Source organism: Schistocerca gregaria, chromosome X (assembly GCF_023897955.1).
Source record: "Schistocerca gregaria isolate iqSchGreg1 chromosome X, iqSchGreg1.2, whole genome shotgun sequence".
Taxonomy (NCBI): domain Eukaryota; kingdom Metazoa; phylum Arthropoda; class Insecta; order Orthoptera; family Acrididae; genus Schistocerca; species Schistocerca gregaria.
The window spans coordinates 665,196,158-665,210,268 of NC_064931.1; the positions used below are offsets into that span (position 1 = coordinate 665,196,158).

The 14,111-nt window shown below is 45.0% G+C and overlaps 1 protein-coding gene across 1 annotated transcript in view; it reads left to right on the forward strand.

The window, feature by feature from the left end:
- Positions 1 to 14,111, forward strand: part of LOC126298944 (alkaline phosphatase-like) — a 1,012,316-nt gene that overhangs the window by 293,837 nt on the left and 704,368 nt on the right. The window contains exon 2 of the mRNA XM_049990545.1: positions 11,603 to 11,838. Coding sequence (XP_049846502.1) covers positions 11,603 to 11,838 — 236 coding nt within the window. The remainder of the gene's footprint in view (positions 1 to 11,602; positions 11,839 to 14,111) is intronic.

The window sequence follows — 14,111 nt, forward strand, 5'->3', positions numbered from 1 at the left end:
GCAAAAATATGCTTCACCCCAAGAGCCGACGCGTTTCCATTGATCGACGGTCGAATCCCAATGCTCCCGTGCCCACTGCAGTCGTAACTGACGATGTAGTCGAGTCAACACGTGAACCCTAGGGGTGGTCTGCTGCGGAGCTCCATGTTCAACAATGTACGATGAACAGTGTGCACTTGTGCTTGCACCAGCGTTGTGATCTTTCGGCATAGGTGCCAGAAATCACCATCTATCCTACTTTATAGAGCAGAAGAGCCTCCGAACCCAACGTTCTGTGAAGAATCTTGGACGTCCAACAGTTTAGCACCTAGTGGCAGTTTCACTGTATTATTTCTTTCCGTAAATGTTCACGACAGTAGCACGTGAACATTCGACCAGTTTCGCCCTTTTCGAGATACTTGTTCACAGGCTCAGCGTAATAATAATAATGTGCCCTTTGTCAAAGTCGCTAATCTTAATGAATTTCTCCATTTGCAGCTCATATCTTCGCTAGTGTAATACCACATCCGTGTCTGTTCCGCTTACATACTTTTGTTACCGCATCACGTGCCCGTAACGCACCTGGCGGCATCCTACGTCACGGTGGCCATTGGTCACAATGTGTTGGCTTATCAGTGTAACCGGCTCATACAATTTTGACACGTCACTTCACGGAGTACATTAGAGCCAATTTCAAATTTCATCGTAATGCTTGATAAAATGACCCACCATCTGTATTAATACTTCGGAAATCACTTGCAGTTTCTATTTTGTCGCTTATTAAAGTTTCTTCCCACTTCCTTCATGGAATAATGACTGATGTTAACCAAATTTTATCTTCATGGTCCCAAAAAACATAGTATGTAGGGAACTGAAGAAAATTGGAAGATTTCCGGATTTCGGAAATTCTTAAGTAGGTTTCTCGTCATATTAAATATCTTTATTTTACTATCATTTCATATTTTTTAATCGTTTTATGATACACTTGCATGAGTCAAATAAGCCCGGCAGCTATCGCTGTGTGTTTTATTTGCAGAAAGCCTTAGACATTATGAACTACGACATTAGTTTGCAGTGTAACCACGCGACGTGGACACAGTGAATATTTCATAAATGGCACAAGATATTCTATAATTGGGAGAACGCATAGGATAGTGCATTTCGCGAGTTTTGTTTTCTTATCTGCAGAACTGCTAAAAAAAAATGTGGTTTGTAACGGAAGGATATATTCTTCTAACGGTATTTTTCAATAGCAAGTGAACAAGGGAGTGCAGTAAGTAGAATATGCCAGTTTTACATATACTATTTTTCACAATAATAACAGCGAATTGTGTTAAACCTGAAACCAAAGCCGGTATTAAATATACAGGAAAGTGCGTAACTATTTGCATTTCACTTAACAAATACCGTGATGATGATGTTTGGTTTGTGGAACTCTCAACTGCGCGGTTATCAGCGCCCGGCCAAATTCCCAACCTTTGCTCACTCCAATCTCGCCACTTTCATGAATGAGGGTGAAGTGATGAGGACAGCAGAAATATCCAGTCATCACGAAGCAGGTGAAAATCCGTGACCCTGCCGGGAATCGAACCCGGTACCCCGTGAACAAATCCGTGATTTTTCGTCTTGAAGTCAGACGAAAATTGCAGGTGCCATATTGTATAGAGCATACTGAATAGTACGTACAGCAGTGGCCTTATTACATTTCCTGGTACTCCCGAAATTGTTCCTGTGTATGTGTGTGTGTGTGTGTGTGTGTGTGTGTGTGTGTGTGTGTGGATGATTATCCGTCCAGAGTGACGTATGTACGGTGGTCTACCTAGATACGGCGTATGGATGTACGCTGATGAGCCAAAACATTATGACCACCAGATTAACAGCGAGTAGGTTCATCTCTGGAACGCAATGCAGCAGTAGTTCTTCGTGCCATGGATTCAACAAGTCTTTGGTAGATTTCCGAAGCAATGTGCCACCGGATGGCCACGCACAGATTACGCAGTTTCCGAAAATTACGCGCCGGTTCTTTGTTGGCCTGGATCTGGTGCCCAGTAGCGTCCCAAATCAATCGATCAGGTTTGTAACAGGTGAATTTAGTGCCGTAGACAATATCAGTTCACCACGATGCTCCTCAGACCCCTGTAGCATAATTATGTCCTTTTGATATAAAATGTTATCCTGCTGGGACATGCTATGACTGGTGAAGATGAATGAAGCATGAAGGGGTGCAGGTGGTCGGCCACAGTGTTCACACAGTAATCGGACGTCATGCTCCTATTAATTGCTGCCACAAGTTTCAAGGAAACCCAATTCAATGTTCTCCATAGCATAATACTTCCCAGTCGTCCTGTTTTCGTGGCCAAGTGCGTGTTTCAAGCAGTCTTCCGTCTGGATAAGGCGTATGCGGACACGACCTTTGATCTGCTGTAAGAAGAAGTGTGATTCATCCTACCAAGTGACGCGTTTCCTTTCATCCAAGGTACAATCCCGATGATCCAGTGCGTCCTGCAGTCGTAATTGACGATATCGTGTGGTTAACTTGAGAACACGTATGGGTTGTCTGTTGTGGAGCACCATGTTTAACAGTGTTCCTCGAACAGTGTGCTCCAGAACACTTGGACCTGCACCATTATTGTACTTTGTCGTCAGATGGTTAACAAATCACATCTTATGCTGCTTGACAGAGTGGAAAAACCCTCGAAGTCGACATTCTATGACGAGACGTAGGCGTCCAACACCTTTTCGCTTACTTGTGGTTTCACTGTCCTTCAGCCACTTTCAGTAGACATCCACGACAGTTGTCCGTGAACAGTCACCCAGCTTCACCCTTTCTGAGATTCTCCAGGCGGTGGGTCAAAGCAATGTGTCGTTTGTCAAAGTCGCATATGACAGCGCGATCCCCCAGTTGTGGCCTTTAAGGTCGCCAGAACAATGCCCCACTCGTCTTTGCTCCACTTATACGCCTTCATACCGCGTCACGTGTACGCAGTGCCACCAGGCGGAATTACATCTCTTGGTGGGCAGTGGTCTGGTGTGTGATAGTTTATGTTCAATAGTTAAGATAACTGATCGATAAAGTCCGTATAAGGAGTATCTGTAGACGAAAAGAACGTACGATAACAGGTGGAAGCATTGAGCACACGCAGACATATCCTTTTCTCAGTGCCGGCCGCGGTGGTCTAGCGGTTCTAGGCGCTCAGTCCGGAAGCGCCTGAGTGCTACGGTCGCAGGTTTGTATCCTGCCTCTGGCATGGATGTGTGTGTTGTCCTTAGGTTAGTTAGGTTTAAGTAGTTCTAAGTTCTAGGGGACTGATGACCACAGATGTTATGTCCCATAGTGCTCAGAGCCATTTTGAGCCTGTTCTCAGTGGTGCAGGTGTCAAACAGTCAGGACAGGCACTGGTGCTGGTGATAATGAGCCAATTCGAGTAAGGGTCCGTGAATGAACTATTTCTTATAAATCAAGTATTCAGAAATTTCACCCCTCAATTCGACGTATTTAGGTGTGCTAGACGCTAAATCAGGTTGCTGTCTGTGTCCAATTTTGACATGTGCAAAAGTATTTAAAATGTAAGGAAGAAAATCTTATTCATTTGCACCCAGGATACTCAGAAGAGAAGCACATAGTGCATGAACACTGTGTCGTAGGTCCTAGCAAACACTGTTCCATGAAATATTTCAGAAACTGTGACTCAATTAAAGAGACTCGTATCTTCGTTTCAATGACCATATACATGCTCCATAGCAGCGCTTATTCTGCATGTGTAAATACTCGTGGCACTGTATCACTGTAAAAATAAACTGTCCCACTTTTCCTGACTCAGTCCAACAAACCTATAAGAGCCATCCCTTTGATCAAACGGTGTCCCTGGGGGACTAATGCGTGTACTGGAGAACGTCGCGTTTCAAATAGGGTTACATTTGATACCGCTGAGAGTGGAGAATATGTTCCCATGCGTACCGAAAGCCGTCGGTACACGGAGCGTGCACTCGAACGTCAACGTTGAGAATGCCGAGTTCCTGATCTCATACCGTGGAAAAGGAGCGTTGTGAAGACTTTCAGAACGTGTAGAACAATATCAAGCGTGGCAGATTTTCCGAATGTGCGTTTGAACTTAGACCAATGAGATGGAAGAACGCCATCTGCGTTACATGCACACCATTTCTTTTAAGTAGACAGTCTGGAGACGCCCTGTTGGCTTTCGGTTGAAGCCCATAAAGCACCAGCGAATTGATCTCTTGAAAACCCGTCGTGATAAAATGACGAGAAATATCGTATTGCTGGTCAAATAATTTTCAAATTGTAACATGCATATTACGAAAGCATGCGGTTTCAAGGTAAAAGCACGCTGAAGACCCATCAAAAGCACATTTTTTTGTACGATTTTTTACAATTTCATGACCGTCAATTATGTTATTGACGGTCGGCGAGTAAAATCTTCAGAATATAGTAGAGTTTAACGTATCGGTATGTGTCATGCAAATTTAAAACAGCGTAAAGAATAGAAAGGAAGTTGCAGAGTGATGTCTGATGTGTTGTAGGTTCGCGTCTCGCTACATTAATTTTTTTTTTTGCTCACCTTCGCGTTTTCTAATAGGTTCTGAAACATTCTTATTAATTTAACACAAGTATTATTCTATACTATTTGAGATTATATGAATATAAGTGCACTGTCTCTTAGGAGTGTGGTTATGTGTGTTCGGTTGCTTTATCTACAAGAGAGCGTTCAGTATTTGGAGTAAGATATTTTGCACTTCCTTGTTTAGTCTTGCGTTTCACATGTTCTAAATATTCTGCTACTGGACAGGAAAAGTGATAACATAAGAGTGACCTTACAATTTTACTAAAAACTTACAATGATGAAATGGTTATTTCTTATATGGAACACTATTGTAAATTTGTATCGCAATATTCGTAATGGAGTTTTTGTAAGCTAATTCCTTATTGTCTGTGTAGTGTACAACATGCTTGGATGTGCAAATGATCAGCATTTCAGGTGCCACCGCACAAAGCAGTGAGGAGAAACGCCATCTACACTGTTAATATAGGGAAAGATTACGTAGCGGGTTTCGAATTCAGAAACCGAATTCGAATGTCGGTTGTCTGAGGATATAGTGTTATGCCTCGTCTAAGAGGGAGAAACATCTTCCAGCACGTGTTGGAATTCGACAGTTTCTGGATCGTGGCTTCTCGAGATTGCGGTTTATCATTCCGCTATATCGTTGTACGACTGATATGCGAATATTAAATCGATGGGGGTCGGTAGGGCCACACTCAACGCCATGCGAGATGTCACAGTCCCCTCGGGAACAGCGCCCGAGAGTGCAGACATACTGTTTGCTCCATCATGCAGGATCGTACAACCAAGTTACGCCCCATAAATCAGGAAATGGGTTGGTTTGCAACAACACGACTTTCCACACGGACAGTGCGACGACGTATGGAGCACTTAGGACTGATACCACGTCATCTGTTGCGGCTTCCCTTGACGGGATAACGTGCACAGACCTACTGACAACTGTGGGCTCAATCACAACAATGGACGCATAAGTGGTACCACGTCGTCTTATCTGACGAGTCCCAGTTCTACATACATACATCACGAACATATCTATGTTTGGAGGCTCCGAAGAGATTGAGGGTTGCCAGATAGCATTTGTCAGAGTCATATAGGCCCAGCACTTGTCGTGATGTATAAGAGGTGCCGCTGCGTACAGAACACAATCTCCTCTCATTCGCATAGCCGTTAATGTTGAAGGCAGTTGATACGTTTATGACGTTTTAAAGTCGGTGCCTGCGCCCTGTTTTCGAGGTCCCTGTGATGCTTCAAATGTTGAAATGTGTGTGAAATCTTATGGGACTTTATAACACTACCGTCTGCTACTGCTGTACCATAACCTTAAAGTTGTAGGCAGGTCGTGAAATAAAACTATCTTGTTAAAGCAATTATGGTATAAAGCAACAGAGCAGTGTTACCCTCTGAGAGGAATTTTGTTATGTTGACCGTGTTGTACCTAACAGAGGTGGCTTATCGGAAATGAAAGTCAGAATTACGTAAATATTTGAACAGTAACAAACAAATTTTTTGCCTAGCTATACTGTTTAAAGGATAAGGAAAACGATCGCCAGCCTAATTAGGTAAGAGAAAGTAGGTGTGAGTAACTTTAACGGATAAACACAACCTATACTTGGTCACATGCGAGTGCAATTAAGTCTGACACATACATATTTTTACGGTAAGATTAAAGCTAGAGCAGCACAAACTATTGGCAAAATTATAACAGATACCGGAACACACTATTACTTTCAGGGCTTGTTCAAACTGAATGGTTTTTATAGCGTTATTATTACTATTCACTGCAGAATCATTAATTGGATATAGGTAAAGTCTCTCTCAGTTAAATACTTTACTATTTAAAATGAAAGTTAATTGAAATCCACTAACAGTTTGCTTCCCACTATCATTTGAATAAAGAAATTATGGTTTTCATAATTAGCGGTCTTTTCGTTACTTGTTACCGAACATTAACACAATATACAAACTGTGCATCCTGTTATACTGTTAATATGCACTTCTAATACACAAGAGAGACAAATACTTAGTAAACATGCGTATATAACGTTTCACAACTGCAGTTTTCCAATTTTACTACAGTGAGACACATAATTAACGTATATGTAAGATACTGACTCACCTTTTGCGATTTACAACAGGCAGTAATGTGACCATTTACTAAGCAAAACTTTATAAGCCTCAGTTCTAAGAACTTTTCATTTTGAAGTTGGCAACAACACACTAATAAGCAGTTTTACTAGGAAAATTATTTTCAGCAGGCATCATTAACTTTAACTCACTCTCTTGCCACATTAACTTTCTTTTTACTACACTCCTGGAAATGGAAAAAAGAACACATTGACACCGGTGTGTCAGACCCACCATACTTGCTCTGGACACTGCGAGAGGGCTGTAAAAGTAATGATCACACGCACGGCACAGCGGACACACCAGGAACCGCGGTGTTGGCCGTCGAATGGCGCTAGCTGCGCAGCATTTGTGCACCGCCGCCATCAGTGTCAGCCAGTTTGCCGTGGCATACGGAGCTCCATCGCAGTCTTTAACACTGGTAGCATGCCGCGACAGCGTGGACGTGAACCGTATGTGCAGTTGACGGCTTTGAGCGAGGGCGTATAGTGGGCATGCGGGAGGCCGGGTGGACGTACCGCCGAATTGCACAATACGTGGGGCGTGAGGTCTCCATAGTACATCGATGTTGTCGCCAGTGGTCGGCGGAAGGTGCACGTGCCCGTCGACCTGGGACCGGACCGCAGCGATGCACGGATGCACGCCAAGACCGTAGGATCCTACGCATTGCCGTAGGGGACCGCACCGCCACTTCCCAGCGAATTAGGGACACTGTTGCTCCTGGGGTATCGGCGAGGACCATTCGCAACCGTCTCCATGAAGCTGGGCTACGGTCCCGCACACCGTTAGGCCGTCTTCCGCTCACGCCCCAACATCATGCAGCCCGCCTCCAGTGGTGTCGCGACAGGCGTGAATGGAGGGACGAATGGAGACGTGTCGTCTTCAGCGATGAGAGTCGCTTCTGCCTTGGTGCCAATGATGGACGTATGCGGGTTTGGCGCCGTGCAGGTGAGCGCCACAATCAGGACTGCATACGACCGAGGCACATAGGGCCAACACCCGGCATCATGGTGTGGGGAGCGATCTCCTACACTGGCCGTACACCTCTGGTGATCGTCGAGGGGACACTGAATAGTGCACGGTACATCCAAACCGTCATCGAACCCATCGTTCTACCATTCCTAGACCGGCAAGGGAACTTGCTGTTCCAACAGGACAATGCACGTCCGCATGTATCCCGTGCCACCCAACGTGCTCTAGAAGGTGTAAGTCAAATACCCTGGCCAGCAAGATCTCCGGATCTGTCCCCCATTGAGCATGTTTGGGACTGGATGAAGCGTCGTCTCACGCGGTCTGCACGTCCAGCACGAGCGCTGGTCCAACTGAGGCGCCAGGTGGAAATGGCATGGCAAGCCGTTCCACAGGATTACATCCAGCATCTCTACGATCGTCTCCATGGGAGAATAGCAGCCTGCATTGGTGCGAAAGGTGGATATACACTGTACTAGTGCCGACATTGTGCATGCTCTGTTGCCTGTGTCTATGTGCCTGTGGTTCTGTCAGTGTGATCATGTGATGTATCTGACCCCAGGAATGTGCCAATAAAGTTTCCCCTTCCTGGGACAATGAATTCACGGTGTTCTTATTTCAATTTCCAGGAGTGGATGTTCAAGAGGCATTAATTAGCAAAACACTGGTCTTTAATGTTCTTTCAGTAGGGTCACTCGGTAATCACTTTAGTTCAAACGGAGAGGAACCTGAGAGGTGTTATGATAAGGAAAAATTAAGGTAGGTACATAATTTCAGTTATACGTGACCTTATATTTGTGCACACTAAAGCATCCAATGAGCTGATCCTTCACTGTACATTATTATAGCATTACGATTACAGTGATTGCGCAATGTGGTGGCGATTGCATGTTGGTAGGTGAAATTGCAGGTAGAATTGCTGGACTCTGTCATTTCTTGGTGGCGATGATGGATGCCAATTCCAGAATCGTTCCAGCTATTTATCCATCCATCCGAGGCATTGGAAAGTGGCAGAAAAAGCCTCTCTCGAAACCAGCACAATATACAACTTTTACATGGCAGTCCACAGTTTGGAAGCTCGTCCCCGACTCGTAGCTCGTCGCCGACTCGTGGCTCGTACCCGACTCGTAGCTCGTCCCCACCTTTTCCACCTAGGCCAACCACAATTTGCGCGCGCTACTCAGTACCGTACCCGAGGGGACCCACAACATATTTCACATTCAAACTAACTAAGAACCCTAAGTGAGGATCAGCAGTTTACATGTTGTTGTTGTCTTCAGTCCTGAGACTGGTTTGATGCAGCTCACCATGCTTCTCTATCTTGTGCAAGCTTCTTCATCTCCCAGTACTTACTGCAACTTACATCCTCCTGAATCTGTTTAATGTATTCATCTCTTGGTCTCCCTCTACGATTTTTACCCTCCAAGCTGCCCTCCAATGCTAAATTTGTGATCCCTTGATGTCTCAGAACATGTCCTACCAACCGGTCCCTTCTTCTTGTCAAGTTGTGCCACAAACTCCTCTTCACCCCAATTCTATTCAATACTCCTAATTAGTTATGTGATCTACCCATAACATACATGCATACATAACAGCAACCAAATTCATTCAATAAAACAGAATATTTGCACATATCGACATTTCTACAAAAAATTATTCACACAGAAATTACAATTATATAGAGTAAGTTTTGATCCCTCCAAATGGGACAATGAATTTAAATTACAGATACATTACATTGCATAGAATCATATCATGACATCGAAGTTCTTACAAAGAAAGAAGCATACAATTTTATGTTATCGATTCAAACAAACACATTTACAGAAGCTCATTGATGTAACATTAAATAAAACAAAAGCAAACTAAATCAGTTCAGCATTAGAGCTATGGTGTTACAACTTAACTGCTAAGGTCATCAGTCCCTAAGCTTACACACTACTTAACGTAAATTATCCTAAGGACAAACAAACACACCCATGCCCGAGGAAGGACTCGAACCTCCGCCGAGACCAGCCTCACAGTCCACGACTGCAGCGCCTCAGACCGCTCGGCTATTCCCGGGCGGCTCTCTGTGATGCTATTTTTCAACAAGATAACGTAAGACCACATGTTGCAGCGTTGTGACCTACCTCGATACAGAGCGTATTCTAATGCTGTGCTGGCCAAATTTTTTCTCGACATTGGAAACATTTTGTTATTGGTTTCTTAGTCACTGAAAAGCTACCACTCACCCGCCACTATTGATGAATTGTGGCTCAGAGTTATAGCACCATTGAATTACAGTACTGGCCATTAAAATTGCTACATCACGTAAATGACGTGCTACAGACGCGAAATTTAACCGACAGGAAGATGCTGCAATATGCAAATGATTATCTTTTCAGAGCATTCACAGAAGGTTGGCGCCGGTAGCGACACCTACAACGTGCTCACACGAGGAAAGTTTCCAAATGATTTCTCATACACAAACTGTAGTTGATAGGCGTTGCCTGGTGAAACGTTGTTGTGATGCCTCGTGTAAGGAGAAGAAATGCGTACCATCACGTTTCCGACTTTGATAAAGATCGGATTGTAGCCTATCTAGATTGCGGTTTATCGTATCGTGGCATTGCTGCTCGCGTTGGTCGAAATCCAATGACTGTTAGCAGAATATGGAATCGGTGGGTTCAGGAGGGTAATACGGAACGCCGTGCTGGATCCCAACGGCCTCGTATCACTAGCAGTCGAGATGACAGGCATGTTATCCGCATGGCTGTAACGGATCGTGCAGCCACGTCTCGATACATGAGTCAACATATGGGGACGTTTGCAGGACAACAACCATGTGCACGAACAGTTCGACGACGTTTGCAGCAGCATGGACTATCAGCTAGGAGATCATGGCTGCGGTTACCCTTGACGCTGGATCACAGACAGAAGCGCCTGCGATGGTGTACTCAACGACGAAACTGGGTGCACGAATGGCAAAACGTCATTTTTTCTGATGAATCCAGGTTCTATTTACAGCATCATTATGGTCGCATCCGTGTTTGGCGGCATCGCGGTGAACGCACATTGGAAGCGTTTATTCGTCATCGCCATACTGGCGTTATCACCCGGCGTGATGGTATGGGGTGCCGTTGGTTACATGTCTCTGTCACCTCTTGTTCGCATTGACGGCACTTTGAACAGTGGACGTTACATTTCAGATGTGTTACGACCCGTGGCTCTACCCTTCATTCTATCCCTGCGAAACCGTACATTTCAGCAGGATAATACACGACCGCAAGTTGCAGATCCTGTGCGGACCTTTCTGGATACAGAATATGTTCGACTGCTGTCCTGACCAGCACATTCTCCAGATCTCTCACCAATTGGAAGCGTCTGGTCAATGGTGGCCGAGCAACTGGCTCGTCACAATATGCCAGTCACTACTCTTGATGAACTGTGGTATCGTGTTGAAGCTGCAAGGGCAGCTGTACCTGTACACGCCATCCAAACTCTGTTTGACTCAATGCCCATGCGTATCAAGGCTGTTATTACGGCCAGAGGTGGTTGTTCTGGGTACTGATTTCTCAGGATCTATGCACCGAAATTGCGTGAATGCAGTCACATGTCAGTTCTAGTATAATATATTTGTCCAATGAACACCCGTTTATCATCTGCATTTTTTCTTGGTGTAGCAATTTTAATGGCCAGTAGTGTACGTACCTGTATCTGTCACCCAAGCTCAGTTCGATTTGATGCCCAGCCAGTCTAGACCGCTATTGCTATCAGAGGGAGCAGCTCTGTGAACTAAATTTCACTCCCTGTACACCCCAACCATCTATCAATTTTATCATGCATTCTTCTTAATACACAATATACGCACAGCAAGTAAAGTTTCGTTAGTTGGTATCCTTCCTAGCGTTGCAATTTAAATGACCAGCGGTGCATTTCTGAGTGTTTTAACTGTGGTGGGTTGTCGGCAGACGGCGAGGCGTGGCAACGGGCGGCGCACGCGGCTATCCGGCGGCGGCTGGAGGAGGCGGAGGCGGACGCGCGCGGGGGCAGTGCGCGGGCGCGCAACGTGGTGCTGGCCGTGGGCGACGGCATGGGGCTCTCCACCGTCACCGCCGCACGCATTCTCGCCGGGCAGCGCCTCGGATCCTCCGGCGAGGACCACCACCTCACCTGGGACCGCTTCCCCGCCACCGCACTCGCCAGGGTAACTACACCCTACAGCTAGCCGTATTCCTGATGCTATATCGATACATGTTATAACATGTATATATGAATGTTCCACATCCCCTTCTGCATCTACGTCTACAGTCATACTCCGCAATCCACCATACGGTGCGTGGCGGAGGGTACCTCGTACCACAACTAGCATCTTCTCTCCCTGTTCCACTCCCAGACAGAAAGAGGGAAAAATGACAGCCTATATGCCTCTGTACGAGCCCTAATCTCTCTTATCTTATCTTTGTGGTCTTTCCGCAAAATATAAGTTGGCGGCAGTAAAAATGTACTACAGTCAGCCTCAAATGCTGGTTCTCTAAATTTCCTCGGTAGCGATTCACGAAAAGAACGCCTCCTTTCCTCCAGAGACTCCCACCCGAGTTCCTGAAGCATTTCCGTAACACTCGCGTGATGATCAAACCTACCAGGAACAAATCTAGCAGCCCGCCTCTGAATTGCTTCTATGTCCTACCTCAATCCGACCTGATAGTGATCCCAAACGCTCGAACAGTATTCAAGAATAGGTCGTATTAGTGTTTTATAAGCGACAATGAGCCGATTTCAAATAAACGTGATACACATTGCAATATTTCTGGCTTAGTTAGCCGTCATATTAGGCTCCAAGAAGCTGTTCCCAGTGCAGTGGAGATGCAAAAAGTATATGGGTGACGAAGTGTGGTGTGAGGTACCTGTGACAGATGTTAGATTCGGTACCATTCCCGTGAGAAAGACCGCCTGCATAATGCTACTGCTCTGTGAGTGGCTGCTGTGTTCGGAGCAAGGGCGTCAAAACGTTAAAGTATAGTTATGATTATTAGTTAAACTATTCATTGGAATGACTTCACTTTTTAATAGAAATATATCTCAACAGCTGACTATCAATCAGTCATTTTAAAATTATTAAATACAATTTAAATCAAAAACAAAAGACTGACGAAATTGCAGACGAAGCACTTCGGAAGCGTTCGGGTCACACCTTTTCTGATATGGCACGCGAAGTGTTTCGGGCTGTTCGTCACTCTGGATTAGGCAGTCGAGAAGAACAGACATCTTGTCTATCGTAGGATGTGTTTCCAATTTTTAGTTAAGTTCCTATTCGTCACTCTGGATTACGTAGTCGAGAAGAACTTTCTTGCCGTAACATTCCACTTACTATCTGGATATAATTGCTGTGGGGTTAAGAACCACCTACCTATAAAAGGGGCGAGATGGGAGTGAAAAATAAGTGTAGCCTACGTCTCGAGAATACCCAGTCTTTATTCATTCAGTATTTGAGAATGAGAGCACTTGGTGCCTTGCAACAAACTTAACACACAATTTCAAACATTTCGGAAACTTCTCGCTGACAACACCTACAAAATGATGAGAGGGAAAAAGTTTATCATCTATTACATTTTCGCTGTTGTTGCAGTAAAACTGCCGCATCAGGCGTAACGTTTTAATTTATTACACCTTTGCTAATAACTCTATTCACTACACATTTCACAGAGAGTGTCGACATGTGCCGCTGTATATATGCACAAAATTAATTCATTGTATGTCACGTCATAATTGAAAACGAAACTGCAGGGCCAATGTCACTATAGATATAGGTGAAATATGTGTATAAATAAGTGTGAAAAATGTTAGATATATATTATATACGTGACATGTGCGTACGCGGCGGACAAGCACGTGGGTAAAAACTTCCCCCTAAGCTTCTGGATCGATTTCAACCAAACTTGGTACACATATCAGTTACTATCAGGAAAGAAGTGACGTGGGGGTAAGAATTAGCAATATCCTGTTGGAGTGGTGGTGATAATGTGGAGAGGAAAGCGGGAAGGAAGAGATGGACTGACAGAGAGGAGAAACAAGGAGTTGACAGATATAGGGGGGACGAGGATATGGACAGAGAAAGGGGGAAATGAACAGAGACAGGAAAGAGGACATGCACAGAGGGACGGAGGGAGAAGACAGAGGTGGATGCGGTAGAGATAGAGGTAACAGGATGAAATGGACTTACAGGGAAGAGGAGGAGGTGGACAGAGGGGGAAGGAGCAGACAGAGAGCTTGGGGAGAAGCAGATGAATGAAGGGAAGGGAGAGTAGCAGTTAGACAGAGAGAGAGAGAGGCAGGAGCAAGTGGAGAGGGAGTGGGTATGGCAGAGGTGGACAGAGAGAGAGGGGAGAAGGAGATGAACAGAGAGAGGGGAAAGGAGAAGATGTACCTCATACATGGGCAGATATGTATGATGAGCCAAAAAATAATGACCACTGCATA